Source organism: Prionailurus bengalensis, chromosome B3 (genome assembly GCF_016509475.1).
Source record: "Prionailurus bengalensis isolate Pbe53 chromosome B3, Fcat_Pben_1.1_paternal_pri, whole genome shotgun sequence".
Lineage (NCBI taxonomy): Eukaryota > Metazoa > Chordata > Mammalia > Carnivora > Felidae > Prionailurus > Prionailurus bengalensis.
Genome location: NC_057355.1, coordinates 136364089 through 136392018, shown reverse-complemented (window position 1 = coordinate 136392018; position 27930 = coordinate 136364089). Strand labels below are relative to the sequence as shown.

The 27930-nt window shown below is 52.7% G+C and overlaps 1 protein-coding gene across 1 annotated transcript in view; it reads right to left on the bottom strand.

The window, feature by feature from the left end:
• The window catches only part of RIN3 (Ras and Rab interactor 3), a 123171-nt gene that overhangs the window by 38797 nt on the left and 56444 nt on the right, over window positions 1-27930 (bottom strand). Inside the window, exon 4 of the mRNA XM_043556879.1 lies at window positions 5763-5835. Within this exon, the coding sequence (XP_043412814.1) occupies window positions 5763-5835 (73 nt within the window). The remainder of the gene's footprint in view (window positions 1-5762; window positions 5836-27930) is intronic.

The window sequence follows — 27930 nt, the reverse complement described above, 5'->3', positions numbered from 1 at the left end:
GGTGCTAATTACTTAGAAGTAGTGTAGCCCCCACAGGTAAGGGACTCCGCCCCACCTTCAGAAGCCTGTTGCAAGTCCCGGACCACCTGCACTTCCCGACTGACTGGCTATAACTTGCAGGTTCCCACAGCCCCCTCCTCAGGTTTGACCATTTGCCAGAATGGTGCACAGAACTCAGGGAAATGCTTTCCTTACATTTACCAGTTTATTATAAAGGATACAACTCAGGAACAGCCCAAAGAGGTGCATAGGCAAGGTATGGAGGAAGGGGCGCTGAACTTGGATGCCTCTCTGGGCGCGCCACCCTCCTGGCACCTCAGTGTGTTCAGCAAGTGGGAGGTGGGTGGGTGGGGCTGCAAGTCCCAGCCCTCTGAGCACTTAGTCTTCCTGGTGACCAGCCCATCCTGAGGCTCCCTGGGGGTCCTGCCTATGTCAGCTCTTGGCACAAACTCAGGTATCACTAAAAGGGGCTCATGATGACTAACAAAAGACACCCTGTCACTCAGGAAATCCCAAGGGTTTTAGGAGCTTTGTGTTGGGAATGGGGACAAAGACCAAAGCAAATATATTTTCGTGTTCTACTATACTCCCATTATAATGGGAGTATAAACAGGATTGAAATAAAAACAGGGAGGGAGACAAAACAGAAGAGACTCATAAATATGGAGAACAAACTGAGGGTGGCTGGAGGGCTTGTGGGAGGCGGGATGGGCTAAACAGGTAAGGGGCATTAAGGAATCTACTCCTGAAATCATTGTTTCACTATATGCTAATTTGGATGTAAATTTTAAAAAATAAAAAATAAAATAAAGTAAATAAACAGGATGGAAAAACACCACATACCAAGCATACTATCTCATTAATGCTAATTTTCTCTTCCTCTGAGGGCTGGGCAACCCTGCCCAGTTCCTGTAAAGCCTTGGGGTGACCTGGGGAATGCTTATTTCCATGGAATGTCCTGGCTTGTGGAAACAATATGTGTCCCCTCAATGCCCCCATGGCACCCCCAGCTCCATCCCCTGAGAGCCCTTGGGTGACTTTTGTGGTTTTGAAAGTTCATCACTGTGGAGAGAAAAACATGATCTTATTTTGGTAAATTTTTTATTAAAAAAATTTTGTTTTAATTTTTTTAATGTTTTATTTATTTTTGAGAGGGAGCACACACGAGTGGGAGAGGGGCAGAGAGAGAGGGGCAGAGAGAGAGAGGGAGACACAGAATCCAAAGCAGGCTCCAGGCTCCGAGCTGTCAGCACAGAGCCCGACGCGGGGCTCGAACTCACAAACCGCGAGATTCATGACCTAAGCTGAAGTCGGACGCTTAACCGACTGAGCCACCCAGGCACCCCAAAACATTTTTGTTTGTTTATTTATTTATTTGACAGAGAGAGAGAGAGAGAGAGAAAGTGCAAGTTGGGGAAAGGGAGAGAGAGAGAGAGAGAGAGAGAGAGAGAGAGAATCCTAAGCAGGCTCTGCACTGTCAGCACGGAGCCCAACACAGGGCTTGATGGTCTCACGAGCCACGAGATCGTGACCTGAGCCGAAATCAAGAGTCAGACGCTTAACTGACCGAGCCACCCAGGCACCCTACTTTGGTAAACTTTCCAAGTGAGAGAGAGGGAGAAGGTGAAAGCCAGCATGCACTTCGACAGACCCTGCGAAACCCCTAGCTCTGCCAGGCCTGGCTGGGTGTCATCTCCTTCTCAGCTTCCCGGTCTGACGGAGGGGACACGATGCCCTCCCACGGGCTTGTTTTGAGAATTCAATGAGCCGGGGCATAGAAAATGCCAGCAGCGCATGCCAGCACCTAGTGGGGGCTTGTGTGTTTCATTCCTCCTCCTAAAAGCACAGGTCACGGGTGCTTCCCCGCGTGGTCGGGCTCCTTCCCTCTCCGCCGCTCACGGGCACCACCCCCAGGTTAAGACCACGGCTCCTGAGGAAGCTGGGAAGGCGACGCCAGAAACAGCTTTCTTCAGAGGCAAAGAGGACCGGCCTACCACCCCGTCCCCCTGGGAAAGGAGGGTGGTAGCTTAGTCACAACATTGTGTAGTCAGGCCCGAGGGTCTCCACCCTTCCTTCCTCATTTCAGCTAACGGCACCCACTTCACGAGGCTAGACGCCTGGCCCCTGGGTGCGCTAAGGATTTGTCCTCGAGGTCCTTGTAAGGGGCTTGGTAGAGTGCCTGGAGCACAGTCAGTGCTCCAGAAAAGATCCAGTGTGTTCACGGCCCTGTTGCCCAGGAGAGCAGCCCCAGCGCCCCCCTGGCTCCTCTGTTCCCTGACTCCCTTCTGCAGTGGCTGTCCCCCCCCCCCCCAACCCCTCTCAGTTCCTCCAGCCGGCGCTGGGGCAGGGGCCTCCCCGCAGGCACTGCGTGGCTGCGGTGGCCCTGGGCTGGTCTCCCCTCTCCCCTCCTCCCCTCTGCCGTCTACTGCGGCCACGCAGGTGTGCTAGAGTGCGGCCCGACTGGGAGCAGCGGTGGGGCTCACAGCAGCCGAGGAAGGATGTCCCCACAGCTCCCGGGCTTGGCGTTCGAGACCTTCCGTCTCATCCCCACCCACGTGTCCAGCTCTCCCACGAAGCCATTCCCAAGCTTCCCACCGCCAGTCTTCCCCGCTGTGCGGTGTCCTCTACCTAGAATTCTCTCCCTGCTCTTCCTGGCTTGGTCTCCAGTGTCACCTGTTCCACAGGAAGGCCTGGACCCTCCCACCCGTGGAAGGGGAGGGCTGCAGGGGAACAGCACATACACTCTCTAGGCCCCAGGCCCTGCATCGTGTGCCGGGAAGAAGCAGCTGGGGTCCGGGGGTCCAGATAAGTTTGGGTTCAAATCGGCTTAGGACTGAGCTGTGTGACCTGAGCGGGCGACGGCCCCAGCCTCAGTTTCCTTGTCTGTAACAGCTGTAAGAACACCCGTGATGGCCCCTGGAGTGTTTACGTCATGCCAGGCCCTCTGGCAGGTCCCTTACAAGGAACTTTGTGTCTGATTCTTAGCACAACTTGGGGGCAGGGGGCATCAGCCTCTGAAGTGGGTCCGTAGATGAGAACACCTCCCCACAAGCCAGCTGTAGGGGTTAGAAAGAACTCTGTGGGCAGGGCGCAGACCAAGCTTGACTCTACACAGATGCCCGGTCAATCAATGGGAGCCGGTTTGCACAGTCTGCTGCTGCCCCAGCCTGACCCACGGATGCCTCTTACCAGCCCTGCCCACCCATCGCCCAGCCTCAGTGGGGTCTGCTCCCGGGGACTGGCACCTGTGACCCTCAGAGGGTTGTCCTGAATACTGGGGCCTCACTGTCTGCCCCACTGACCCCGTGGAGAGCCACAAATGCCTCCGTCATGGGGGCTGGTCGGGTGGCTTGGTGGGTACGAATGCCTAGCCCCGCTGGCTTTAAGGTGGACAACGCTGAGGTCTCTCTTCTGCTCCAGAGCAGCCCTTGCTATCCTGCTGAGGCTGGGATGGCCCCTGCAATCTCACCTCTGCTGGACTCCTCTCCCTCCCGCGTCCTAGCTCCCCCTCCCCCTGCTGCTCTCTCCTTGGGGGCAAGTCCTTTAGCACCACCTGTATGCGTGCCTCTAGGAGAGCCCTAGCTAAGCTATGACTGCGCCCCACCCCAGACCCGCTGGGTCAGAATCTCTGGGGTAGACTCCAGGAGTCGGTATTGTTTTAAAAATTTTTGTCCTGTTTATTTGAGAGACAGAGAGAGAGAGGCGGGGGGAGGGGCAGAGGGAGAGGGAGACACAGAATCCAAAGCAGGCTCCAGGTTCCCAGCTGTCAGCACAGAGCCTGACGCAGGGCTCGAACTCACGAACTGTGAGATCATAACCTGAGCTGAAGTTGGATGCTTAACTGACTGAGCCACCCAGGTGCCCTCAGGAGTCTGTATTTTTAACCAGCTTCCTGGGCGACTGCAAAACCCAGGCAGGTCTGGGAAGGCTCTCTGGAGCCCTCACACCAGACGACCATCCAGCCCGGAACGTTAGGGTGAGCACTCTGAAGCGGGGCCCGTGTCTTCCCGCATGGGGACAGGGAGGGGGGAGCGTGTGCTCCCAAGGAAAGTGCTGGCTCTATGCTGTGCCACCTTGGCTACCATCCCCTTGAGAGATAAGGCATCCACAGCTAGGAGAGGCCGGGTGACAGCGAGGTAACGGGCCTCCAGCTCCTGGCCTGGGGCTCTTCCTCCCACAGCATCTCACTCCTCACAGACGGCCTTGGTGCGGACACCAAATACGGTAATGTGGACTTCGAGACATACGGGCTCTTGTGCCCTATGATCTCGTGGGTTCCCTGAGCAGCTGAGGGTGGGCAAACAGGCACTTGTTTTTCTGGAACGCAGAGAAACAGCAGCCAGAGGCGGAAAGGTCGGCAGGTGACAGCGTGCGCTTGGTGACTATGGCTCCAGATCTCTCTGGACACAAAGTCACTACTCCAGCACACCCTCCCAGGGCCCAACCCACGGAAACAGAACCAGAACGCCTACTAGCTGCTGGGTGGCTCCTTTACCCGCTTTCTTTCTCTGGCATGTGTCAGCGGGTATGAGCATTCCCATTTTACAGAAGAGGAAGTTGAGCCTCAGAGAGACGAGGAGACGAGTGCAAGTTCTGGGCTCTGCAATTATGTCATTGTTCATTTATTCATTCCAAGCACCAAACGCCATGCTGGGCACTCTCTCCTAAGACAGGAACTTCTCAGAACAAGAAAGCTCCCTGAGAGCTCGGCAGGTCATAACACATGGAGGGCCAGGGGGCCTCTGCCGCTCTGCCTCAGAAAGAACATGCCAGATCATTGAAATTATTGTGAGAGGCACACAGTGTGGGGGGCGGGGGTGGTTGTAGCAAAGATCATAGACCTTGGAGATTTACCTACTTTCAATCTCCATCCCGCCGTTTACCACCTATGTGACCTGAACAAGTTACTTCTCTCAGCCTCAGCTTCCACATCTGTGAAATGGGAACTTTCCTCAGGGAACTGTTCGCAAGACTTACAAAGGTAATGGATACAAAAACTCTTAGCACAGTGCTGGGTACCGGAGAGCCCTCAACAGGTCCTGGCTGTTAGCCGCTGCTATCACCCAGCATCACATTTTTCTGCCCATCGCAGCCCAGGAGGGTTCCGGCAGGTGGGAAGGGCGTACTGGGTTGAGCATGGTTTTCACGGGAGGCAGCAACGATGGTCTCTCGGACGCATGGAGAAGCGAGCCTGGAGCCCTGGAGCCCAAGGCATCCTGTCCAGCCCTCGTCGAGGGCCTGGAGCTTAAGCCATTATGACACCAAAATACCTTTTTACATCCCTATTGGCCTGCAGCCAGTTCTGAGGAAACAGAGCAGCTCTGAGGGTGGTGATCAGTCACTCACCCCACCCAGCAGCTATTTAATAATCAGAGGCTCTGTCCCACTGAGGGGTATCAGCCCTTCCTGTTGTCCCCACAGGAAGTGCCATCTATAACCCCTGCAACAGGGCGGGTCAGGTCCTCATGGGACTCCAGGCTGTCCTGGAAGCTGGAGCACAGGAAGTTGGGGTAAGGGGCTGTGAGCCAGGGGGCAGGTGGTGACGAGGGAGGGGCCCTTACCGGCCAGACTAAGATAGCATCAGAGCTAACACCTCCCTCATGGTTACCAGGGCAAAGCCAGGGACCGTCCCCTCTCTGTGCCTCCTCTGGGCCGAACCTTTCCTTCCCTCTGGGGGCTCCCCTGTGACCCTCACCCCCACCCAAGGGTGCATGAATGTCGGTTGCAACCAGATGCCCTTCTATGGGGCCAGATCTACTCACCTACTGACACAGTAGAATGCGATCAGTCTGAAGATGTCCTCAAACACAAGAACCGAGCCTTCCAGGTACAGTACTGAGGAGAGATGACAAAAGCTCTGGATGAGTGTCCCTGCCAGACGGAAGGAGACTCCCTGACGGTTGGGGCCATATCTGCCGCCTTCACAGGGGGTCCCAGTGCCAACCACAGTGCCTGGCATCCTGCAGCCTCATACACATCAGCTCCTAACCAGACTGTAGGCAAGTGGGGACTGAACTTCTGTGGTGTTAACCCACTGAGATTTCAGGAGACTATTACAGCAGCTGGTTATCTTTGATATACAGTCATCATTTGGGGCAAAATGACACAGGAGACTCTAGATCGTAAAAGCAGAATTAAACATTGAATTGATGAGGGTCATCTCAATCTGACAAGGAACTGGGAGGGGCCAGCAGGGGGCAAGTTGCCCAGTTCTGTCTGGGTCTCCAGGAGGTGCAGGAGGGCAGGACCAGGGCCACTGGCCTTTCACCCAAGAACCCTTGGGCCTGTTAGAACCTTACTCGATTTGGCTATATGGGTAATCCAAGAGTGAGGGTGACCCTGGTATTTCCCAGCTCTGAGAACAAAAACGGATCAAAGCACTTGCCCAAGATGCCATCCCAAGGTGGATATGGCTCCTTGGAGGGGCACGGTGCTGGGATGTGCCTGAAGGTAAGTGGGGGTGGACCGACCAAAGGGGAATGTGGCACCCTGCTTTGGGTCCTCAGGACAAGGGGCCCAGAGAAGCTAAGCCATTTGGTCGAAGTCCACTGCCCATCTTGGCTGTCATGCAAGTTCACGACCCCTGACTGTCATCCCAGGGCTCCATGTGCCCAATAGGTGATGCTCCCTGTGTTGGGGATCCCCCGCAGTGAACTTTCTCAGGCACCAGAGATACCAAGAAACAGAGGGCCACACTTCAGTTCCAATTTCCTAAGGTTCTTCTCCCATCTGTGTGGTGGAGGGGAAGTCAGGACCTGGGTCCCAGGCCTGGCTCCAACCATGGGTCAGGGCCACCACCTGCAAAAGGAAGGAGCCCTTCCAACCATACATCTAGATGACAGGAGGCTGTTCTGTTTTCAAAGCCTAGGACAGCATGTCACTGCATTGTGCTCTGCGACACGGGCACACACGAACCAACATGTTTTGTTCCAATAGCTTGGTATCATTTTATTTTATTTTTTATTTTTTTCACATTTATTTATTTTTGATAGACAGAGAGAGACAGAGCACAAGTGGGGGAGGGGCAGAGAGAGAAGGAGACACAGAATCCGAAGCAGGCTCCAGGCTCCGAGCTGTCAGCACAGAGCCCGACGCGGGGCTCGAACCCGCGAACTGCGAGATCGTGGCCTGAGCCAAAGCTGGATGCTTAACCAACTGAGCCACCCAGGCGCCTCTGAATAGCTTTAGTTTTATATTTGCCTTCTTTCAACGTACTAGACACTGTTCTAAACGGTTAACAGGATTTTTAAAAAGAAGTTACACTCATCATCTATTTACGACAAAGAAGTAATGGTTTCCCATAGACACTTTAAAAGGGAGTTTAAAGAAAAACGCTAAGTAAATTTTTTTTAAATGTTTATGTATTTCTGAGAAAGAGAGACAGAGAGGGACAGAGACACAAAATCCAAAGCAGGCTTTGGGCTCTGAGCTATTAGCACAGAGCCCGACACAGGGCTCAAACTCACTAGCCAGGAGATCATGGTCTGAGTCCAACTGACTGAGCCGCCCAGGCGCCCCAAGAAAAAATACTAAGTAGATTAAAGTACCAGTGGTACTTGGAAGGTGCATACAAATGACTTAGAAACATCCATCCCTGGAACTGCCACCCTTTGTGAATCAGTAGCAGTTGGGGCGGGCCACAGCGCCACCTAGTGCTGGCATTTGGGGCATCACCGACTCTCTCAAGAAGCGACAGGCCAAGGGAGCCCGGGGCCAAAAAAGACAGCCTGTAGCCTCAAGAGGTAGAGAGAGCTCCATCTATCAAGCGGGGAAGTAAATAAAGACTTCCTTGCGAATCCCTCAAGGGGAGGCTAGTAGTGATGCATGCAGAAAGCCTAGCATACCTGGTGCGTGTACTCAACAGTTAGTAGCTGTCCCTAGCCACGGGGACACGGGGACATGTCTGACCTTTGCAGGACACACTTGAAACTTTTAAGATAAAGTCAGCCACTCCCTCTTCTGCGGGGACAGCATCCCTTCACACCACGGACACCCCTGGGGGAGCTCCCGCATGCCAGGGCCAGGGTGTGGCCCAAATCTGAGTCTCCTCTCCCCCAGTACCCAGCACAGTGTGTGGCACGCAATTTGGGAGGTCACTATGTGTATTACGTGTCTATCTGGGAGGGAGACCCCGGAGGAATAGAGGCCTCGGGACACTTTGGATGGCTCATCGCTCTCCCCCCGCAGGAGTCCAAAGGGACACCTCAGACCTGAGGGACTCCCGACAGACAGCTTCACATCATCCTGGAGCACGGGCTAATGCAAATGGTTAAGCGTTCGACGATCCTAATGTTGGCTGGGCTTAGCTTCCAGAACCGTCCAGAGTTCTGTGCTGTACCGGTCTGGTGCCTCGTGTGTGGGCGCCCGGGCCCAACTGCCCAAATGTGAACATGCCTCCGTCACTCTGTTGCTTACCCTCTCTGTGCCTTGGTTTCTTCAGCTATAAAACAGGGATAATAAAGTATCCGCCTGTTATGGGTTGAATTGTGTCCCCCAAAAAGGTATGTTGAGGCCCTAACCCTGATTTGGAAATAGGGTCTAGGTAGGTACAATCAAGTTAACGTGCAGTCAGACTGGATTGGGGTGAACCCTAAATCCCATGAATGGTGTCCTTACAAAAATGCGTAAGGACGTGGGACACAAATGCAGAGAGGAGAAGGCCACATAACGATGCAGGCAGAGACTGGAGCAAGGCCTCTATGAGTCAAGCAACACCAGAGAGTGCTAGTTTTCACCAGAAGCTAGAAGAGGGGCGTGGAACAGATTCTCCCTGATCTGCAGAAACAACGAACACGTTGTTGATTTCTGACCTCCAGAACGGCGAGAAAATAAACCTGTGTTGTTTTAGGACCACAAGTAGCACAGCGGTCCTAGGACACTAATGAACCCACTCATAAGCAATGCTCATCCCCAGAAGCCGCCAGAATGGTGCACAGCACGCTCGGTCAGTGACAATACAGGATTACTAAACCGTAACTTTAAACCAGTAAGCCAATCATGGAGGTAGAAGGGTTTCTGTGGCTCTGCTTGGCATTATTTCATATGGCTCCTCAAAAGAAAACCTGTCCCTTGGGGGGCCCATTTTCCTCACTTTATCCTGTCAACACAGTCCATATTCCTACCACTGGGCCTTTGCTCGTGCTGTTGCTCTATGCATGAGAATCCATCTTTTTAAAAAATTATTATTATAATTTATTGTCAAGTTAGCTAACATACAGTATATACAGTGTGCTCTTGGCTTCAGGATTAGATTCCCATGATTCATCACTTACATGCTCATCCCAACAATGCCCTCCCCAATGCCCTTCACCCATTTTCCCTGCTCCCCTCCCCCCCCGCCCCTCCACTCCCTTCCACCCTCAGTTTTTTCTCTGTATTTAAAAGTCTCTTACGGTTTGCAATCTTTGCCCTTCGCCACCTTCAGGATTCAGCTCTACGTCTACCTTCCGGCCCCAAACCTTTCCGGAGTGTTGCGACCTCCCCCAGGGAAAGCTGCACACAGGAGGGACTATGCAAACCACACATTTTCCCATCAGGGAAACGTCATACATACGCTCACATTGTGATGTGAGCTCATGAGACTGTGGACCCCCTGAGAGCAGGAACAGGTCTTAACTTTCCTCATCACCTGCCCTGCACCTGACACCGTGTTGGGCACACAGGAGGACTCTGAAAGGGACAGCCGGGCTGACCAGGCCCTCCGGGGCTGGAATCGAGAGGGGACCAAATTTATAGAGACAAAAAGTAGGTTAGTGGCTGCTTAGGGCTCGGGGGTGGGGGAGGGAGGAGAGGTAGGGAGATGATATGGTTTTCATTTTTTTTTTTAAATCGTGTTGCGCTACAAAAACACACAATTTAGCATTTTAACTATTTGAGGGGTGCAGTTCAGTAGCATTAAGTACAAACGCATTGGGCAACACGGGGCTTCTTTTTTGAGGTGATAAAATGTCCTCACACTCACTAGGGTGGGGATACACTACTCTGAACCAAAAGCCGCTAAAGGAGCCCCCTAAGTGGGTGAGTTGTGTGAACGAAATATATTATATGGCTATCTTTCAATAAAGCCACTACATAAAAAAAAGAAGGAGTGGACTGAATTTCACTGCCTAGATTGTGTTTTTCTGGGAGTTTTATAATGAGCATATATGACCTCAGTAAGCACAGAAACTGTAAAGAGCCTACATTTTTCTGTAGCCTTTTAAAAAAAATGTTTATTTTTGAGAAAGAGAGAGAGAGACAGAGTGTGAGCAGGGGAGGGGCAGAGAGAGGGGGAGACCCAGAATCCGAAGCAGGCTGTAGGCTCTGAGCTGTCAGCACAGAGCTGGATGCAGGCTGGAACTCACAGACCACGAGATCGTGACCTGAGCCAAAGTCGGATGGATGCTTAACCGACTGAGCCACCCAGGTGCCCAGTAGATTTTTTAAAAAAATTTTTAATGTTTATTTATTTTTGAGAGAGAGAGAGAGAGAGAGTGAGGGAGGGGCAGAGAGAGAGGGAGACACAGAATCTGAAGCAGGCTCCAGGCTCCAAGCTGTCAGCACAGAGCCCGACGCGGGGCTCGAACTCACGAACCGTGAGATCATGACCTGAGCTGAAGTCCGATGCTTGACCGACTGAGCCACCCAGGCACCCCTCTTTGCTCATTCTGTACTCAAGTTGTTTGCTGTTTTGTTTTGAAGGGCTCAGAGTTCCTCTTTAGCTAGGACATTTTCATAACGTATTCATTTCTCCACAAATATTTATTGTGCTCATCACCTTGATAAAAAGGGCAGGTGGATATAGAAACTGAGAGGCAGCCTCACAGGCAGAAGGACGACAGGGAATTTGCCAATGGTCTGGCCATAGGACATCGCTCAAGCTGGGTCCCCGACAGGAAAGGCCACAGGCGCAGAACCTGAGAATAAAAAGCCACTGTGACGACAGGCTGGGGAATGGTTCGCAACTGGGGAGCAGGAGGGACAGGCGTCGGCAGGCCTGGCAGGTGCAGCCAGGCCCGCTGGTCCTCATGCCTCCCACCCCTCGAGGCTCCTTCCCCGCTTGGCCACCCAGCAGCACGGTTGCCATGGGAACCGCCACCTGGGCAGTTTGTGGCTCAGGTGGGAAAAGGCCTCTTTGCCACTCTCATCGGGCCTGTCCAAAGGCTCGATTTTCTGCGGCAGATGAAAACTACTGCCCCTGCTCCCAAGGGTGAAAGTGGGGAGAGTAGCAGTTTCTCCGGAGTCCGGGGGACCCTGTGGGTCCAGGCCCAGCTCTGGCACCCACTTGTTTCCAGAAGCTCCCGCAGCAGCTGCCTGACCTGTGAAATGGGAGAACAGCCATCTCCCTGCCCGAAGGAAGGGTGCTGCCAGACTAGGGCTCGTGGGATCGCTGGTCCCAGCGGAAGGAGAAGCGGCCAGGAGGGAGCACAGAGAGTCCCACGCTGGGCAGCAGGTCGGCTGTGCTCTCTGGGCGGGCACAGATCCGAGCACGAGTGGAGGACACCCTCGTTCCCGCTCCAGGCAAAGCCCACGCGGGAACGGTACCGACCAGGCATGGGCTCCCGGTTCCAAGAGCCACATGCCCAGAGACCAAAGCCCTTACTCTCAGAGACTTGCTTCCTGAAACCGCCACGTGATGATAAGAGTAACCGAGGCCCTCCTTGGCCCTCTGGCTCCTCGTGCAGAGGTCAGAGTGGTACCCTGCAGAGGTGCTGAGCGAGGGCTAGCAGCGGCCCCTGCATCAGAGGGAACACAGAGGTCCGAAGGGCTGGGGAGGGAGCCCAGAGGGGCGAGTTAGGGCTCAGGGACCTGGAGAGGATGACAATTTGAAAATGTGTTGGAGACAGTTTCCTCTCTCTCTCCTTGCCTGGTACCGATGGTCCAGGTAGACACCTTGGCCTCTGGCTCATTGGCTGGTCCTGGAGCCCCTTGATTGTCTATTTACAAGCTCGCCTGAGCCTCCCTCTGTGAAACTTCCATCCCCTCTGAGCCCCGAAGCTTCTCAGTGTAAGATCATCCTTCCTTAGCTCCCCTCCCAACCCCCACCACATCTCCACGGGTCCCTGACAGGAGGGGCATGAGCTGCAGGGAGGCTGACAGGGAAAGGAACAGGGAGGAACTGCCAGTCATGGGCAGGGGTCCAAACAGGGGGCTGCTTCCAAATGCCCCTAATGCTCTGTTATAGGATCTGGCAAGGGAGCAGAAAGGTGCCTTCTCTTCCAGGTGGCTGTAGCCCTGCCCTAAACTGTACAACTTGACAAGCAGAACACCAGCTGGAGTTCATCTCCCACCAATGAGGCACTTTTGAACAGTGCACAAGCTGTGCAACTGTCCATGGCAGCCCTGGATGTGAGTCATGGCCATCTTTGCTGGTTGCAGTAGGCATAAGGAGCAATTTCCTAGTAATTTCATCTTAAGAATTTTAAGATGAAAAAGTACTGCAATGTCTTTTTACTGAGTTCTATCCCACATCCCAAATTTGCTCAGACTGGAGACTCCACCACACCCAAATGCCCCTCCCACTGGACTGAGAACCATTGAAAGCCAGAAAGGAAGGGCCCTTAGAGACAGGTCTGGTCCAAACTCTCTCACTGCATAGATGAGGAAACTGAGGTCCAGGGAAGGTACATCATTGTGCTGTGAGCCAGTATTAATTTGGGTGCTCCCCAGGGTTTGATTATGGTGCTCTCTGGAATCTGATTGCTATTCTGATTGTTCTGCCCCCTTCTCCCAAATTCCTGGCTTTAGGAACCATGGGCTTTAAGCCTCCTGATTAATAATGGAGGGGTACAGTTTTCAAGGTTTCAGAATAATAATAACAATAGCAATAATAATATCGACCACTTATTAAGTGTCTACTGTGTGCCAGTCTCTATTTTTAATCATCACGGCAACTCCATTATCCTCATTTCACAGGCCAGGAAGCTGAGGCTCGGAGAGGTTAAACGCATGGCCCAAAGGCCACAGTCATGATTAAGTGCCACCAGCCTGGGAGCCTGGTATATCAGGTGCCTTTTTTTTGTCCAGAGAGGTGGCCTGGGGTGGAGGGAGGGCGTCCCAGCACTTCATGCTGGAATGCACTCATTGGGTCCCTGCTTCAAGTGAATAGGTCAGCTAGCAGAGACGCCTGCCCATGGGCCACGCATTTCCTCCCCTGTCACCAGGCAAGCCCCATGTCCCCTGGGTGACACCCTCCCAGGAAGACCCGTGGCCTCCCTCCCTCCGGCCCTGGCGCTGGGTACACACTCGGATTTAGAGCAGGATTACACCGCGTCATGCTGTGTTCCAGCTCTCGGGAGAGCTGGAGTCAGGCCTTCCTCCTTTTCCTTGTCCCAGAGCCAGGACCTTGCCGGGATGATACCGCAGCCCGGGTGGCATTTGCTGTCGCTAAAAGCATCGCCCCCGAGCCTCACGCTGGCAGCCACATCCGCCAACAGCTGCGGCTACACGGTTCGAGCTGTAACGAAAGATTCCTTTTCTTGGATGGCGCTCTTCCATAGTTAGCGACTGTGCAGACGAGGCCGTAAGTCGGGGAAAAGGAATACAGAGCAAATTGTCACGATGCAAATGGGGACTTTGCCTGGGAACTATTTATGGGTTCAGAGGCCAAAACAGAAGGGGTGACGTTAGACAGATGAGTGAACTGCCAAGTGTCAGGGAAGACTAAATCACGCGTAAGCAGACGGGGAGGAGTTTGGGGAGAAGGGGCAGGGAGGGGTGGAGGACAGCAAAGCAGAGGCATGCCGCCTGCCATCTGGGGGTCTAACTACCCACAGGGAATGAGCTGCCAGTCTGGGAAAGCCATCCACCTGCGCCTCCGCTCACATTCAGCGATCAGCAGGTGTCTTTGTCTCCATCAAGAAGAAACACTTTACTCTGTTGGGCCAAAGGAAGAAAAGGAGGTGGCCCGAGGCACCACCCTATTGGCGAGAACACCCCCAAGTCCCACGGAAGGACCCATCAAGGCACAACCCAGCTCAGGAAACAACCCGGCCTCAGGGTCTTACCCCAGAGTTTGCAAACTTTAATCTGAGGTCTAGAAGAAAAGCGACGACCACTTACAAAAACCGGGAGGCCCAGAGAAGTTCAGTGGCTCGGCAGAGGTCACAGAGAGCTGGGAAGTGATCCCGGGACGTGACTCTACAGCCCGCGCTCTCACAAAGCACACGCTCTTGGTTCTCCAGACCCTGCCATCCAGGAGAAACAACATGCAAGCTATGCGTGCAATTTTAACGTTTCCTATAGCCATGTTGGAAATGGTAAACAGAATCAGGTCAAGTGAATCCTAATCATATATTCTATTTAACCCCAAATATTGAAAATATTATCAGTCCCATAAATCATAAAGATAAAAAATTACTAGTGGGATATTTTAGATATTTAAAAAAATTTTTTTTTAACATTTATTTATTATTGAGAGACAGAGACAGACAGAGCATGAGCGTGGGAGGGGCAGAGAGAGGGGGAGACAGAGAATCCGAAGCAGGCTCCTGGCTCCAGGCTGTCAGCACAGAGCCCGACACGGGGCTTGAACTCACGGACCGCAAGATCATGACCTGAGCCGAAGTTGGACGCTTAAAGTATGCTGAGTTTCAGAAATCCTGCTGCGGAGGGAGAGCCGGTCTGTGCTCCCAGGACAACTGGCAGGAGCCCATGGGCGCTGCAGATGCCCACACCTAGCGTGCCGCCGGGTGCCCAACATTGGTGCTTAGAGTGAAACTGGATGGAAGACAGGAGCGCCCACCAGGACTCTGAATCACAGGGATCTCGTTCCCATCCTCCTCCCCATCAGTGCCATGCACGGAGTCATGGAATCAAGAACTAGGGACCGGCCTCGGGGCAAATGACCTTTCACTTGCTTCCAGATGCTGCTGGAACGCCAGCTTGGCAACATCCAGCCCAGGGCTCAGGACACAGCTTGCTTCTCTGCAAGCATCCCGGGGCAGGCTCAGCCCTCGCCAAAGGGGAGGCCTATGGTTCTGGGGAGCAAATTCAGCAGGGGCGATAGGGCACTGCATTGCGGCTATAGGGTCAAACGGCACTCCCAAAATCAGCCCATCAGTGGGCGAGCTTTTATCTAGCTCCTCACTGGTTCTGAATATGGGGGTGGACAAAAGGGGTGTTATTTATAGACACCCCCCCCCCATGTCCCCATAGGCATAGGGCCGGGTGCTCTCTTGAATCCCCATAAATACCCCAGGTCAGGAAAGGACACACTGTTGCTGCACAGAGAAGAGACTCTGCTCACACAGGGAAGTTCCTGTGGCCGCCCAGGGGTCAGGGCCCCACATCCTCAGGCATTTCCTCCCGCCCCAGGTTCCTCCAGCCCGTCACCTAATCCAAATTCCCCTTTAGCTACCAGATGGCAACTCGGTGGTGCAGCAAGAACAGAGATGGAAACGGGTATCTTGACCCCAAAGGGCGTGACCACCAGGGAGGGTCACTGCAGAGTTAGCATCTCATGCCCCGGAGACTCTCAAATGGGTTGAAGAAGAAACCCATGGGTTTCTTCAAATATTTGCTGAGCACCTACTATGTGCCAGGCACTGCTCCAAGCACTGGGGTGATGGTGGTGGCTTCTTTCTCCTGGGCACGGTGGTTCCCCGTGTCCCTTGCTGTCACCCCCGCCCACCATTCTTCCCCTGGACCTAGGGTGACACTGCCACAGGTCCCTGACACCTGGTGCTTACAGGCCCCTCTTCCTTCTTCAGCCATTTCTGCCCACCTATGCTGCCCAAGTGACTCCTCTTCCTAAGTGCCTCCTCCGTTCACACCCGCTGTAGGAGCCGGCGCGGGCCCCACCATGCTCCCCTCTGGTCTCCATCCTGGGTTGTCCCCCTGCCCACCCCCACAGTGGGGGACTTCTGTGTGAAAGGCACATCAGACCACGTCCCCCATCTTTTTTTTTTTTTTATTAAAAAATTTTTTTAATCTTTATTTTTGAGAGAGACTGTGTGAGCAGAGGGAGGGGCAGAGAGAGAGAGGAAGACACAGAATCGGAAGCAGGCTCCGGGCTCTGAGCTGTCAGCACAGAGCCCCACGCGGTGCTCGAATTCATGAACTGTGAGATCATGACCTGAGCCGAAGTTGGACAGTTAACCGACGGAGCCACCCAGGCGTCCCACGTCCCCCCATCTTTAATGCCCTTCTGCCGGGGGTTCTTCCCCAGGTCTTTTAGATAAAGGCCAAGCATCAGGACCTGGGAGCACGCTGCCCTGGGATCGACCCGGGCAACGGTCCCCGTCTCTGCCTGTCCCTTCCTTCCACACACCCCGTACTCCAGGCAACTAAGCTTCCCTTGCACACACCCCAGCATCCTGTGACCCCATGGCCTTTTTTGGACTGGCTGGCAGCCTCCCATGCTCCTCCTCACTCCTCCCCCTGGGGTCTCACTCACCCTCCAGCGTTGGAGCTCTTTCTGCTAATTGCGGTAAAATCCTAACACTTTCTTAATATCATCGTCTGGGTATCCCTATGGCCCAGTGTCCTTAAACTGGGTAGATGAATAAGTACACGCTTCATACAATTCTCCCGTTATGTAGTATGCGTGATCCTTGCACCCCAAAGCAGGTAGAAGTCTCCTCGAGAGCATGACCATGTTTGGCACTCAAGAGCAGTACAGCAGAATGTTAAGCATACATGCTGGGGAGCCAGGCTGCTGGGTCTAAACCCTGGACCCACCCCTTACTCGCTGTGACCTCGAGCAAGCCACTTAGGCTCTCTGTGCCCCAGTTTCTTCACCTGTAAAACAAGGGTCATACTTGTCCTGGTTATCTATTGCTGAGTAACAAACCACTTGAAAAATGTGGCAACATAAAACAGCCATCTTTTTGCAGCTCATGGTTTAGTGGGTCAGGAATTTGGGCAGGACTCAGCCGAGAGATTCTTCTGCTCATGGCACTGACTAGGTCACTTGGTGGCATTCAGCTGGGGACTGTCCTGGTCCAGAGGATCCAGAAGCCTTCACTCATGCCTGGCACCTTGGCAGGAAAGGCTGGAAGGCTAGGCTCAGCCGGGCCCTCTGGGGCTTTGCTCCCTCTCTGCATGGTCTCCAGGTGGTCTTTCCGGTGTGGTGGTCTCAGTCATCAGATTTCTTACATGGCAATCCAGGGGTCCCAGAGTCCAAGCAGAAGCTGCCAGTTCTCTTAAGAGCTACACAGGGAACTGGCATACTGTCCCTTCTGCTTTCCTCTGTTGGCCAAAGCAGCCCCACGCCAGCCCAGATTCAAGGGGAGGGGTTGTAGCCCCTTGATGGGAACAGGGTCAAAGGAAGGACCGCCATCTTGAATCTGCCACACGACAGTGTTTATATCTTAGGGCCGACGTGCAGATTAAATGAGTTAATTCATACAAAGCGCTCCGCAGATGATTGCTATCAGTATCCTACATCCTTAGTCTCTCACCGTACCCAGGAAAGGCCCGGGCACGCAGCAAGTTCTCAGTAAATATTCTGTGTCATAACTCAGTAGAGGAAGAGGCATATGGAGAGCATTCCAGGTTGGGCTGTGTAGAGGGAGCTTCCTGTACCAAGCCCTGAGCCACATTCTCCACACTCGGGGTCACCTGGAGTCCTAAGACAGTGCAGTGAAAATGGGGAGAGCCCAAGAGAGCAGAATTGACACCAACCCAGCACACAGCTACATGTGCCAAGACCCCACAGGCCCCTCTCCCAAGCATCCCCCCAAACCCGTATGTTATAGCCGAGGAAGCTGAGCTCAGATGGGCTCAGGCTCTTGAAAACATTCAACCCGGGGCTGAGTGACGGGCTTCAAATCCAGGTCTGCCTGGATCTGTTGGTTCCTTCTACCACAGCCAAGGAAACCACGGAAAATGCTCTCTTCTCAAAGACTGACAGGGCTTTGGTCCTCGGGACTCGGACACCAATAAGAAGGAGGCTCTCAGCCTCCCACTGGAAAGTACCTCATGGTCTCGAATGTGACCTTGTCTGTGACCAGCTTGCCGTGTCACGGGATCCACGTGGTGTCTCTGGGAATCTGTGTCACACCTGCTGAGCCACCCACCCCGACTCTGACGTAGTTCCTATTTCTACACACAACCAACACACACGCACCTGCCTGTTTTAGAAAAAAGATACAGCTGGGGCATCCAGGTGGCTCAGTTGGTTGAGTGTCCAACTCTTGATTTTGGCTCAGGTCATGATCTCACGGTTCGTGAGTTCAAGCCCCACAGGGGGCTCTGTGCAGAAAGTGTGGAACCTGCTTGGGGCGCTCTCTCTCTCGCTCTCTCTCTCTGCCCCTCCCCCACTCATGCTGTCTGTGTCTCTCTCTCAAAATAAGGAAATAAACTTAAAAAACATAAATAAAGGGGCGCCTGGGTGGCTCAGTTGGTTAGGCGTCCGACTTCGGCTCAGGTCATGATCTCACGGTCCGTGAGTTCGAGCCCCGCGTCGGGCTCTGTGCTGACAGCTTGGAGCCTGGAGCCTGTTTCAGATTCTGTGTCTCCCTCTCTCTCTGACCCTCCCCCGTTCATGCTCTGTCTCTCTCTGCCTCAAAAATAAATAAAAACGTTAAAAAATTTTAAAAAAACCCACATAAATAAAGATACAGTTTTTCATATAAGAATTGTTAACAGATTGCATGTAAATGCACACTTCATATCTACATGTACACACTCCAGGCTTCAGTTTGGAAAGCATGCACATAGACATCAGCTCCCAATGGTTCTAGAAGGTGGGCACCCATTTTACAGATGAGGAAACCGAGCGGCAGCCTGCTGGCAAATGTGTAATGACCAGCTCTCTCGGGAAAGAAACCTCAATTTTGTGGCAGCGGCCAGCTCCCAGCACATAAGCACCCCTAGTATCAAGCCCAGAGTCGGGGAGCAATGTGCCTGCTCACATCGCACAAGCCGGAGCGAGCTGTCTCCCGTGTGCCACCAAACCACAGCTCTGAGCCAAATCCACTTTCAGATGGTTGTTATGAGGCAGAACCATCAAAAGGCCTGGCACTCAGGTGACCCACTGACTCGAGGGACTCGTCCTCCGCACGGCTGTCCTTGTTGAAACCACCTAGTCCCCTTCTGCTGCCCGGCGGTCCAGCTCTGGTTCTGTGCCATGAACACAAAGGACTTGGGTATAATTTAGGCTTAGGCCTCAGATTCGGAGGGTGATTCCAAAGTCCTTAGACATGCTCGATGATCGCCCGCGCTGCCTCCTTCTCCTCCACCTCCTCCTGACTTGGAGAGCCTCCTGCGTAAGGACCACGGGAGATAAGACAAGAAACAACCTGGCTCGGGGGAGGCACGTTGAATGTGGAGGTGACAGCCTGGGTTCAACCCCAGCTCCGTTCATGGGCACGATTTCCTCAGTGGCAAAAGGAGGGTCCTAGCATCTGCTTCCTAGGGCTGTGGTGAAGACAAGAGGAACGGCTTCTATACAAGCCCATCCAGTGCCTGGCACACAGTGAGTCTAGTACAGTCCCTGGCACACAGTGAGTGCGTTACAGTGGCTCGCCCACAGCAAGTCCCCAGTAACTGGGGCTAGAGCTACATAAGATTTCATGGTGGGACCTAGTTACTGGGGAACTGGGTCTCACCTGGGGGCTGCTCAGGGCAGTCTTGGACTGAGAACAATGCCTACATTAAAGAACATTCCAGCAGGGGAAGTCCTACTGGGGCAAGTTCCTTAAAAGTTTCCACTATGAAAACCAAAACGAAGACAAACAAACAATAAGCACAACACAGCGTATGTGATAAGATCGGGACTGCTGACAAAGCAGTGGAAACTATTCACTGAGCCTCCACAGACAAAAGGAGATGGACACAAAGAGCCACGGAAGACACCAGTCCTTTTCTACAGAACTTTCCAGAAGGTCTCACCTCTGACTTCTTCCTTAAATAGTTTGGGCAGAAAGAAGAAGTTGGCGGGACAGGCATCATAACGTGGCTTCCCAAGAGGCCAGCCCGGCTGCCTAGACACAGAGAGGCAGGTGTCTTCCTCAGCCACGGCAAGGCTTTAGAAAAATCCAAGTGCTTGGGATGTCTGGGGTCAGGCAAACAATGAATAGCACCTTCTCTCTGTGTGGGGCTTTGTCCTTCCAAGGCACTTTGCTTCCATCTCTTGCCAGGTGAGGTCAGGGATCCCTCCCCCCAGGAGTCCCAGAAGCATCAAGTGACTTGCTGAAGGTCACGCAGCAAGAGACTGGGAGAGCCAGATTAAAACCCAGTTCGATGACACCGACCCATGGCTTTGCCCAAGCTCCCACCGGCCCTAACGCTGCTCACGCTTCCTAGTGGTAAGCCGTCTCGAAACTCCCAGAGCAAAGTACATCTGGGAGGTGCTCCAGAGGTGCTCAGAGGTAGCAACTGGCTCTCTCTTTCAGGAGAAAACCTAAAACTTGTAAGAACATCTCTTCACACGTCCTGAACCTGGGGAAATCCTCCTAGAGCAAGCCGAGCCTCCACACAGGGTCACCAGGAGAGCCACAAAGCACTTGGCTTTGTTTCTTCCACTCTTGTCCCAACCCACTCAACTTCCCCAGCGATCTTTTTAAGAGCAGCATCTGGTCTTATCACGGTCCCCAATAGATCCTAGCTACATACATATGCGAATGAATGAATGAATGAATGAATGCAGTGTCACTCTTGCATTTCTGCCTGGTTTTAGGTGTATTCACATACGTCTTCTTGTCTGTTCCTCATAACAATTTCCTTACAGGCATCATTCACTCCATTTGTGGTTGAAAGTGAGGCCCAAGAGGGGTGCCTGGGTGGCTCAGTTGGTTAAGGATCTGACTCTTGACTTCAGCTCAGGTCATGATCTCATGGCTCGTGAGTTTGAGCCCCGCACCAGGCTCTGTGCTGACAGTGCAGAACCTGCTTAGGATTCATTCTCTCTCTCTCTCTCTCTCTCTCTCTCTCTGCCCCTCCCCGACTCGCTCTCTCTCAAAATAAATAAATAAACTTAAAAAAGAGGGGGGGGGGGCGCCTGGCTGGCTCAGTCGGTTAAGCGTCCGACTTCGGCTCAGGTCGTGATCTTGCAGTTTGTGAGTTTGAGCCCCGCGTTGGGCTCTGTGCTGACAGCTCAGAGCCTGGAGCCTGCTTCGGATTCTGTGTCTCCTCCTCTCTCTGCTCCTCCCATGCTCACGCTCTGTCTCTCTCTGTCTCTTAATAATAAATAAATGTTTAACAAAAAAAGGAGAGTGAGTCCCAGGAGTCAAACATCTTGCTATAGTTCACAGAGCTAGTTTAGTGGGAGAAGTGAATGTAAATCTAGATTTTCTAACCCTAAGACCCAGGCCAAAGGGAAAGGCAGGAAGTCAGGGAAGGGGGAGGGCAATTCACCTTTTGTGAACACCTCCTGTGTGTAGTGTGAGTTTGCCATCACTAGGAGTCCATTTCACAGTTGAGAAAACCAAGACTTAGTGAGGCAGAGTACCGAGCAACATTGCCAAGACCTCACAGCCAATGAAAACGAAGGGATTTGAATCTGGGTCCACTGGGCATGAAAGCCCACCCTCTCAGGCCTTCTGAACCAGGCCATCTCTCTGTTCGAGTGTGAGGTGTTTAAAGCAGCTGATCAATGGCCTGGTGTTTGCTGAACACTTGCTACAGCTCTACTCTATGAGGGCTGTGGGGACCACATCTATTGTAACACACAAACCCTCGGAAGCTTCCAGCCAGTGGGGGCAGAGGAGATAGGAAAATGTGGAACAGACAACGAAGGCCGAAGGGATTGGGCAGAGCATCCAAGCACAGGTGGAGGGGGCTGAACCTGGTGAGTACAAGGGAGGGGAAAGAAAGGGGCAGGGTGGTTCCAGATGAGGGCATAGGCATTATTACTCTCCCAGGGGGGCTTTACACTGGTGGGGGGAAACTGCCCTGAACAGGCAAGAACAGGAGAGCACATTAGGAAACTTCACTATCCACCCAAGGAGAGGGCCCGGGTGAGCGGTGGGCCTCAGGAGGATTTTGACAGTCAGAATGAGCCTTTTCTAGAACAGGTAGGTTCCCCCTCCTCTGCTATCTCAGGACAGCCAGGACAAACCAACTCCCACTCCTTGCAGGCTGAGGCCTGACATTTCACCACTGTAGCATCACTACTATAACTTTTATTCCTATTGAGAACTGAGACGCACACCCTCACGGCTGTGAGCACAACTTTATGGTGATGTTAGTCTTTCACATGTTAGTATAAATCTGTTTATTGGCTAGAGAATTTCCAGAGAGCAGGTTTTCCCAGGAGGTGGCAGAGGGAGGCAGAAACAGCTAGGAAGGAAGGTGAGAGTCCCAGATGCAAACGTTGAGCTAAGATAATCCACATTCCCCCGCTCTCCAGTGACAGAAAGCCCAGGACCCCTGACACTTCTGTAGTCGCCCCCAAAAGAGGGGTGGCTGCACAGAGAACCCTGGCTCTCTGAACCAGTTGGGTTGGACTGTTTTCCCTTGGACAGATTTTCGGAAGCTGCAAAGCCCCTGAAGGTGGTGGCCATTGTGCACACGGGCCACCCACTCGGGCCTGGTGCTGGCATGAAACCTTCACTCCCACAAACCCATTTCCCTCTCTTCCCCTTCTCTTGCCTCCCAGGCCCTGTGTTCTAGAAGTTTCTCTCATCGCTGTCAAAACTTCTTCCTGTGTCCCACTTCTTCGGGGCAAAGTGAACTCCCGGCAGTCCCTGTGTTGCTGTGCCCCAGAGAGGCGGTGCAGCACCCCGCCTTCTTAGGAGGCTTCATCCACTGGAAGGGCCTCCCCTCCCACCCCCCCTGCAATGGCCACTCCAGGCCCCGCCCCTTTTCTTGGCCCCGTTGCCCTGCCCAGTTCCCACCACTGCCACCGCCATCGCCACCGAGGCCCTTAACTCGGGCAGGTCTCTCAAACCCTCACTCCTCCCGCTCCTCCTGCTCCTGGCAGGGAGGGCCGTCCCATCCCCCACCCACATGGCCCAGCTCTCTTCGCAAGCCCCGATTTCGTCCGCGCACTTCCTGCTCCAACTGTGTCCGTGCCTTCCCAAGGTGCTGCAGAGCGAGACCCTGACACCCGGGGGCGGTTGTCAAGGCCATGGCGACCCCACCTTCCCAGCCTCATCGCCGATGTGGCTCCCCTCGTCACCTTACCCCCAACGCCGCCCACCCCTCCCTGAACCTCTTTCCTGCGTCTGAGCCCTGCAGGGTGTGGCCTCAGTTTCTCCTCCTCACAGTGATTTCCCAACCTCACGGCCCGAGGAGTCCTAGAGGATATCTCCCTCAGCCAAAAGTAGTCTGTCTGGGGGCACGTGGGTGGCTCAGTTGGCTAAGTGATGGGCTCTTGGTTTCAGCTCAGGCCATGATCTCACAGTCTGTGTATTCGAGCCCCGTGTCAGGCTCCGTGATGACAGTGTGGAGCCTGCTTGGAATTCTCTCTCTCCCTCTCTCTCTGCCTTCCCCCCGCTCAATCTCTCTCTCTCTCTCTCTTAAAATAAATGAATAAACTTAAAAAAAAAAAAGCAATCAATTTTGATGCCTCCAAAGTACCCATTCACATTCTGGCACTTACGACAGACAGTCTAGCCTGCACTTTTGGTTAAGTGTGTGTGTGTGTGTGTGTGTGTGTGTGTGTGTGTGTGTCTGCCCTATGGATCCGATGTCAGGAGCCACGTCTTACAGAGCCCATCGTAAGTGTCCTCCTTCCGAAGCCATCTAGAACATATTCAATTGGCTGTGTCGTTGTCAAAATGTTTAATAACTCAGAGAAAGCTCATGGTAAAATATTTAAGTGAACAAAGGGAGGCTAAAAACTATATGCACCATCATGATTCAAAACACATTCACGGCGGGTGGCAGAGGGAGGGAAACAGGCGAAGGGGGTGAAGAGAACACTTATTGTGAGGAGCAGTGAGTGATGTACAGAAGGGGTCAATCACTCTATTGTACAACCAAAACTAATGTGACCCTGTCTGCTACCCATACTGGAATGAAACAAAAATTTTAACGCGTTGAAAAAAAAAAAAGAAATTCATCAAAGTTTTACAATAAAGTTCTTGGAGTTAAATGATCCAATGGTGTGTTTTTTTTCCCCTGGACCAAACCCAATTTTGGAGGCTGAGAAGGGAATTGCTGAAACCAGAAAGAAACAAACTGTGGTTAGCTTTTAGCCCAAACCTCCCTGGGTAACAACCGCTGTGTGATAAAAAGAATGAGTCAGCCTCTTAGAGGAGTTCTCTGGAAACAAGGCATTGCAGGAAACAATGGTTTTGAGGTGTAAGTTGATGTTTTTCAATCCCCACAGCAAATGACGACTGGTAGTGTTTACTGAGAGTGCTTACTCCATGCGGACGCTGGGACAGCTCTTCCTCAGAAACATCCCCACGCCGTCCAGGGGACAACACGGCGATGTTGGGAAAGTTACTCCAATTCTGATGTCAGTTCCAATGGGTCTCTTTCCCCACCACACCAAGCGATTCTCCTCCACCAGCCGGGTGTCCTACGATTCAGCTCAGTTCTGATGCTGTCCCCCTGGAGGTGGCGTCAGACCCCACAGGTTAAAGGCTCAGTCCCACGAGATGGCCCCCTGCCCCACCCCTTCAGATGCTAATTACAAGTCCAGGTGCTTGTGGCCAAACAGTAACAGATGGGATGTTCCAATGACTCCCTTCTTGGGTTCAATTAATTTGCTAGAGCGGCTCACAGAATCCAGAGAAACATCTTACATATTAGATCACCAGTTTCTTATAAAATGATATAAATGACGAATAGCCAGATGGAAGAGGTTCACAGGGCAAGGTATGTTGCCCCAATCCAAAAGCTCTTTGAACCCCATCCTTTTGAGGTTTTGTGGAGGCTTCACTACATGGGGATGCATTGGCCATGCATTAAATGATTAAATTGTCGCCCCCTGGCCATTGGTGACTGATTCAACCTCCAGCCCCTCTCCTCTCCTTGGAGGTCAGGGTGTGGAACAGAAAGCTCCCACCCTCCAATCATGCAATTGGTTTCCCTTGGCAACCAACACCTCACGCTCCCCAGCCCTCACTGAGGTCTTTGTACAAACTCTGGTGTGGTTGAAAGGGACTTGTCATGAATATCAAGACACCTTTATGGCTCCTAACACTCAGGAAATTCCAAGGGTTTGGGGAGCTCCGTGCCAGGAACTGGAATGGAGACCAAACATATATTACTTATTATAAATCATGATAACATGGCTACGATGCTGTTGAGTGCTTTCCTCCCACCAGGCGATACTGTCCCCCATCCCTACATGTATTCACTCATCAACCCTCCAACAGTTGGTTCTGTTGCAGGTGCTCCCATTTTGTACGTGAGGAAACTGAAGCACAGATAAGTAGCTTGTCTGATGTCCCAAGGTGACAGAGACAGAATAAAGATGTAGAACCATCTGCCTTTCCAGAGCGCATGCTCTCAAAAGAGCTCTGCTTTGACTAGAGTGTAACTCACTACTATGGGAGTACTGCCTCCCTGATAAAATATCACGAGCTTGCTTTGTCCTTCCCAGCCCCAACGTTAACGATGATCGTTCCTTCCCTTTTTATGGACTTAATACGCTGTGGTCCAAATATGGGTTAAATCTCATTCTAGGATGGTGGGTCAGTTGGTGAAGGGCTCAAACCCAAGAGCAGCAGTGCAAATCTCCCGTGTGGACCTCAAAGGCATTCTGGTCCACACAGGGCCATCTGGATGACGCTCTGACCTGCCCATACATACAGATCTCTACTGCCCAGGAACACTTATCTAGAATTTCTCTCCTCCTTGGTTTAAAGGTTCCTCCAGGCCAGTGGCGGTAACACATCAGTGCCAATCAGCACGACATTCACCAAATTTCCCAGTGAGGTGGGCTTTGTTTCTAATCACAGGTGGATCTATCAGCTTCAACTACTTGGCCCCAAACCACAGACCTCAGAGTGGGAGATCTGTTCAGGGTAGAAGAAACCCTGCCTGAGCTCAACACGCCAGCTTTTCTAAAGCCAGGGGGTCAGCCTGGGTAGAAGGGAATAGTCAGGGAGTACCGTGGGGCTGCCCCCAAAACGGGGCCTGTGGCTCACACTGAGTGCCAGGCAGTGGCTTTCTGTAGGGGCCAGACCACATCATCCGTCCCTGTCTGATGGTTCCTCTTCTGGAGACAGGGCCAACTCATTTTCTTTTTCTTCCTTCTCCTTCTTTTGTTTTTGTTTTTGTTTGGCAGCCAGCAGAAAAAAATGCCGTCACATGAATGTGTCAGTGTCACCATCTTCAAGGGTGCGGATGAATGAAAAGGGGCTAGCCTTTCATTAATTTCAGCCATTTCAGCTGGCCTAGCCTCCGTCCATCCTGTAGCCTGCTCCTGTGTTCCCTGCGTCCCCGGCCCTACTGCCTTCTTCTGCTGGTTCTCTGCCCCCACCTGCCACGCACACACAGCTGGCCTCTGAGGGTCCCTGTGAAGCTAAGTGGTAGCTTAGCTACCCAGACACGGCAAAGCCTTCTTTTCACCTCGGAGCGGAACAGAGGTAGACTGGGGGTGCAGGAGATGGTGATGCCTGCTCGGAGTGGTCACCGCCCCTCCCTGCGTAGAGCGCAGACAGCAGCCGCTGTTGCTCAGGGCTGTTCGTCCCCACAGCATCACTAGCCTGAGCGACTGGGTCAGCGTTTTGCAAAGAACCTCTTTTTTTTTTTTTTAATTTTAAGCATTTATTCATTTTTGAAAGGCAGAGAGAGACAGAGCATGAATGGGGGAGGGGCAGAGAGAGAGGGAGACTCAGAATCTGAAGCAGACCCCAGGCTCCGAGCTGCCAGCACAGAGCCCGACGCGGGGCTCGAACCCACGGACCGCGAGACCATGACCTGAGCCGAAGTCGGCCGCCCAACCGACCGAGCCACCCAGGCGCCCCGCCAAGAAACTCTTTAACAAGGAAGGAGAGGGGGATCCAAGCACACAGAACCACAGAGGTGGTCCAAGTGAGCCTTCCTCGTGGGGCCACGGGTGAGGCTGACCTCCTGTGTTCGGGGGATCCCTTCGTCTCCCTCCTTTGCCTGAGTTGCGTGGGAAATCCCAACAAAAGGCCCCAGTCCCAGGCCTGGGCCTTCCCCTTGCCCACTTCCTCCTCAGGCTGTCCCCCGCTGCGGCCACCACGGCCACAGGGGGACTCAAAAGCTTGGTGGCTCCCTCCTCCCACGAGGGACTACGAGGCAGGCGCACACGCTGGATGGGATTTACCCAGAGCCTGGAAACCTCTGTGTAGGCTCATTCCACTCTTCCTTTTAGCTTAATCTTGCAGGAGAATTAGTAATAATAATAATGAAAATAAGGCCCAACAAATATGATTATAATCTTCTATTGTGCTCTTGGTACTGTCCTAAGTTATTTATTTATTTATTTATTTTTAAAGTTTGCTTATTTATTTGGAGAGAGAGAATCCCAAGCAGGGTCCACGCTGTCAGCACAGAGCCTGACTCAGGGCTCGATCCCACTAATCATGAGATCATGACCTGAACGGATACCAAGAGTCGGATGCTTAACTGACTAAGCCACCCAGGTGCCTCTGTCCTAAGTAATTTAGACACACGAATTCCTGCAAGCACCCCTATGAGGGAGACACCATTATCCTTCCCATCGTAGAAGCCTGGAGAGGCTAAGTAAGGCCTGGAGAGGTCACACAGGTAGTGAAAGACAGAACTGGGATTCAAACACAGGCGGTGGCTTCTGTAGTCTGTGCTCGATCACCATGTTAAGGAGACAGGTACTGAACGAGGAAAGAGACCAAAAAGATCAGAACGGTGAATCAAGGAAGCACAGAAACACATCACCTGGTACATTCTTGATGTTGTCTGGGTTCAGGAGTGTGAGGTTTGGGGGAGCGCCAGAGTAATATACAGAAAGAGCCAAAGAAAAACACATGCAAACTTATAGATGACATCTGTGCGGTCACAGTGAATGGACACAAATCATGATTGGAAGAGTTATGTCACAGGAAGGATTTGGGGTTTGGGTTTTGATGGTCTTTTCGGCAAAGTTGAGCACTGAGTGTT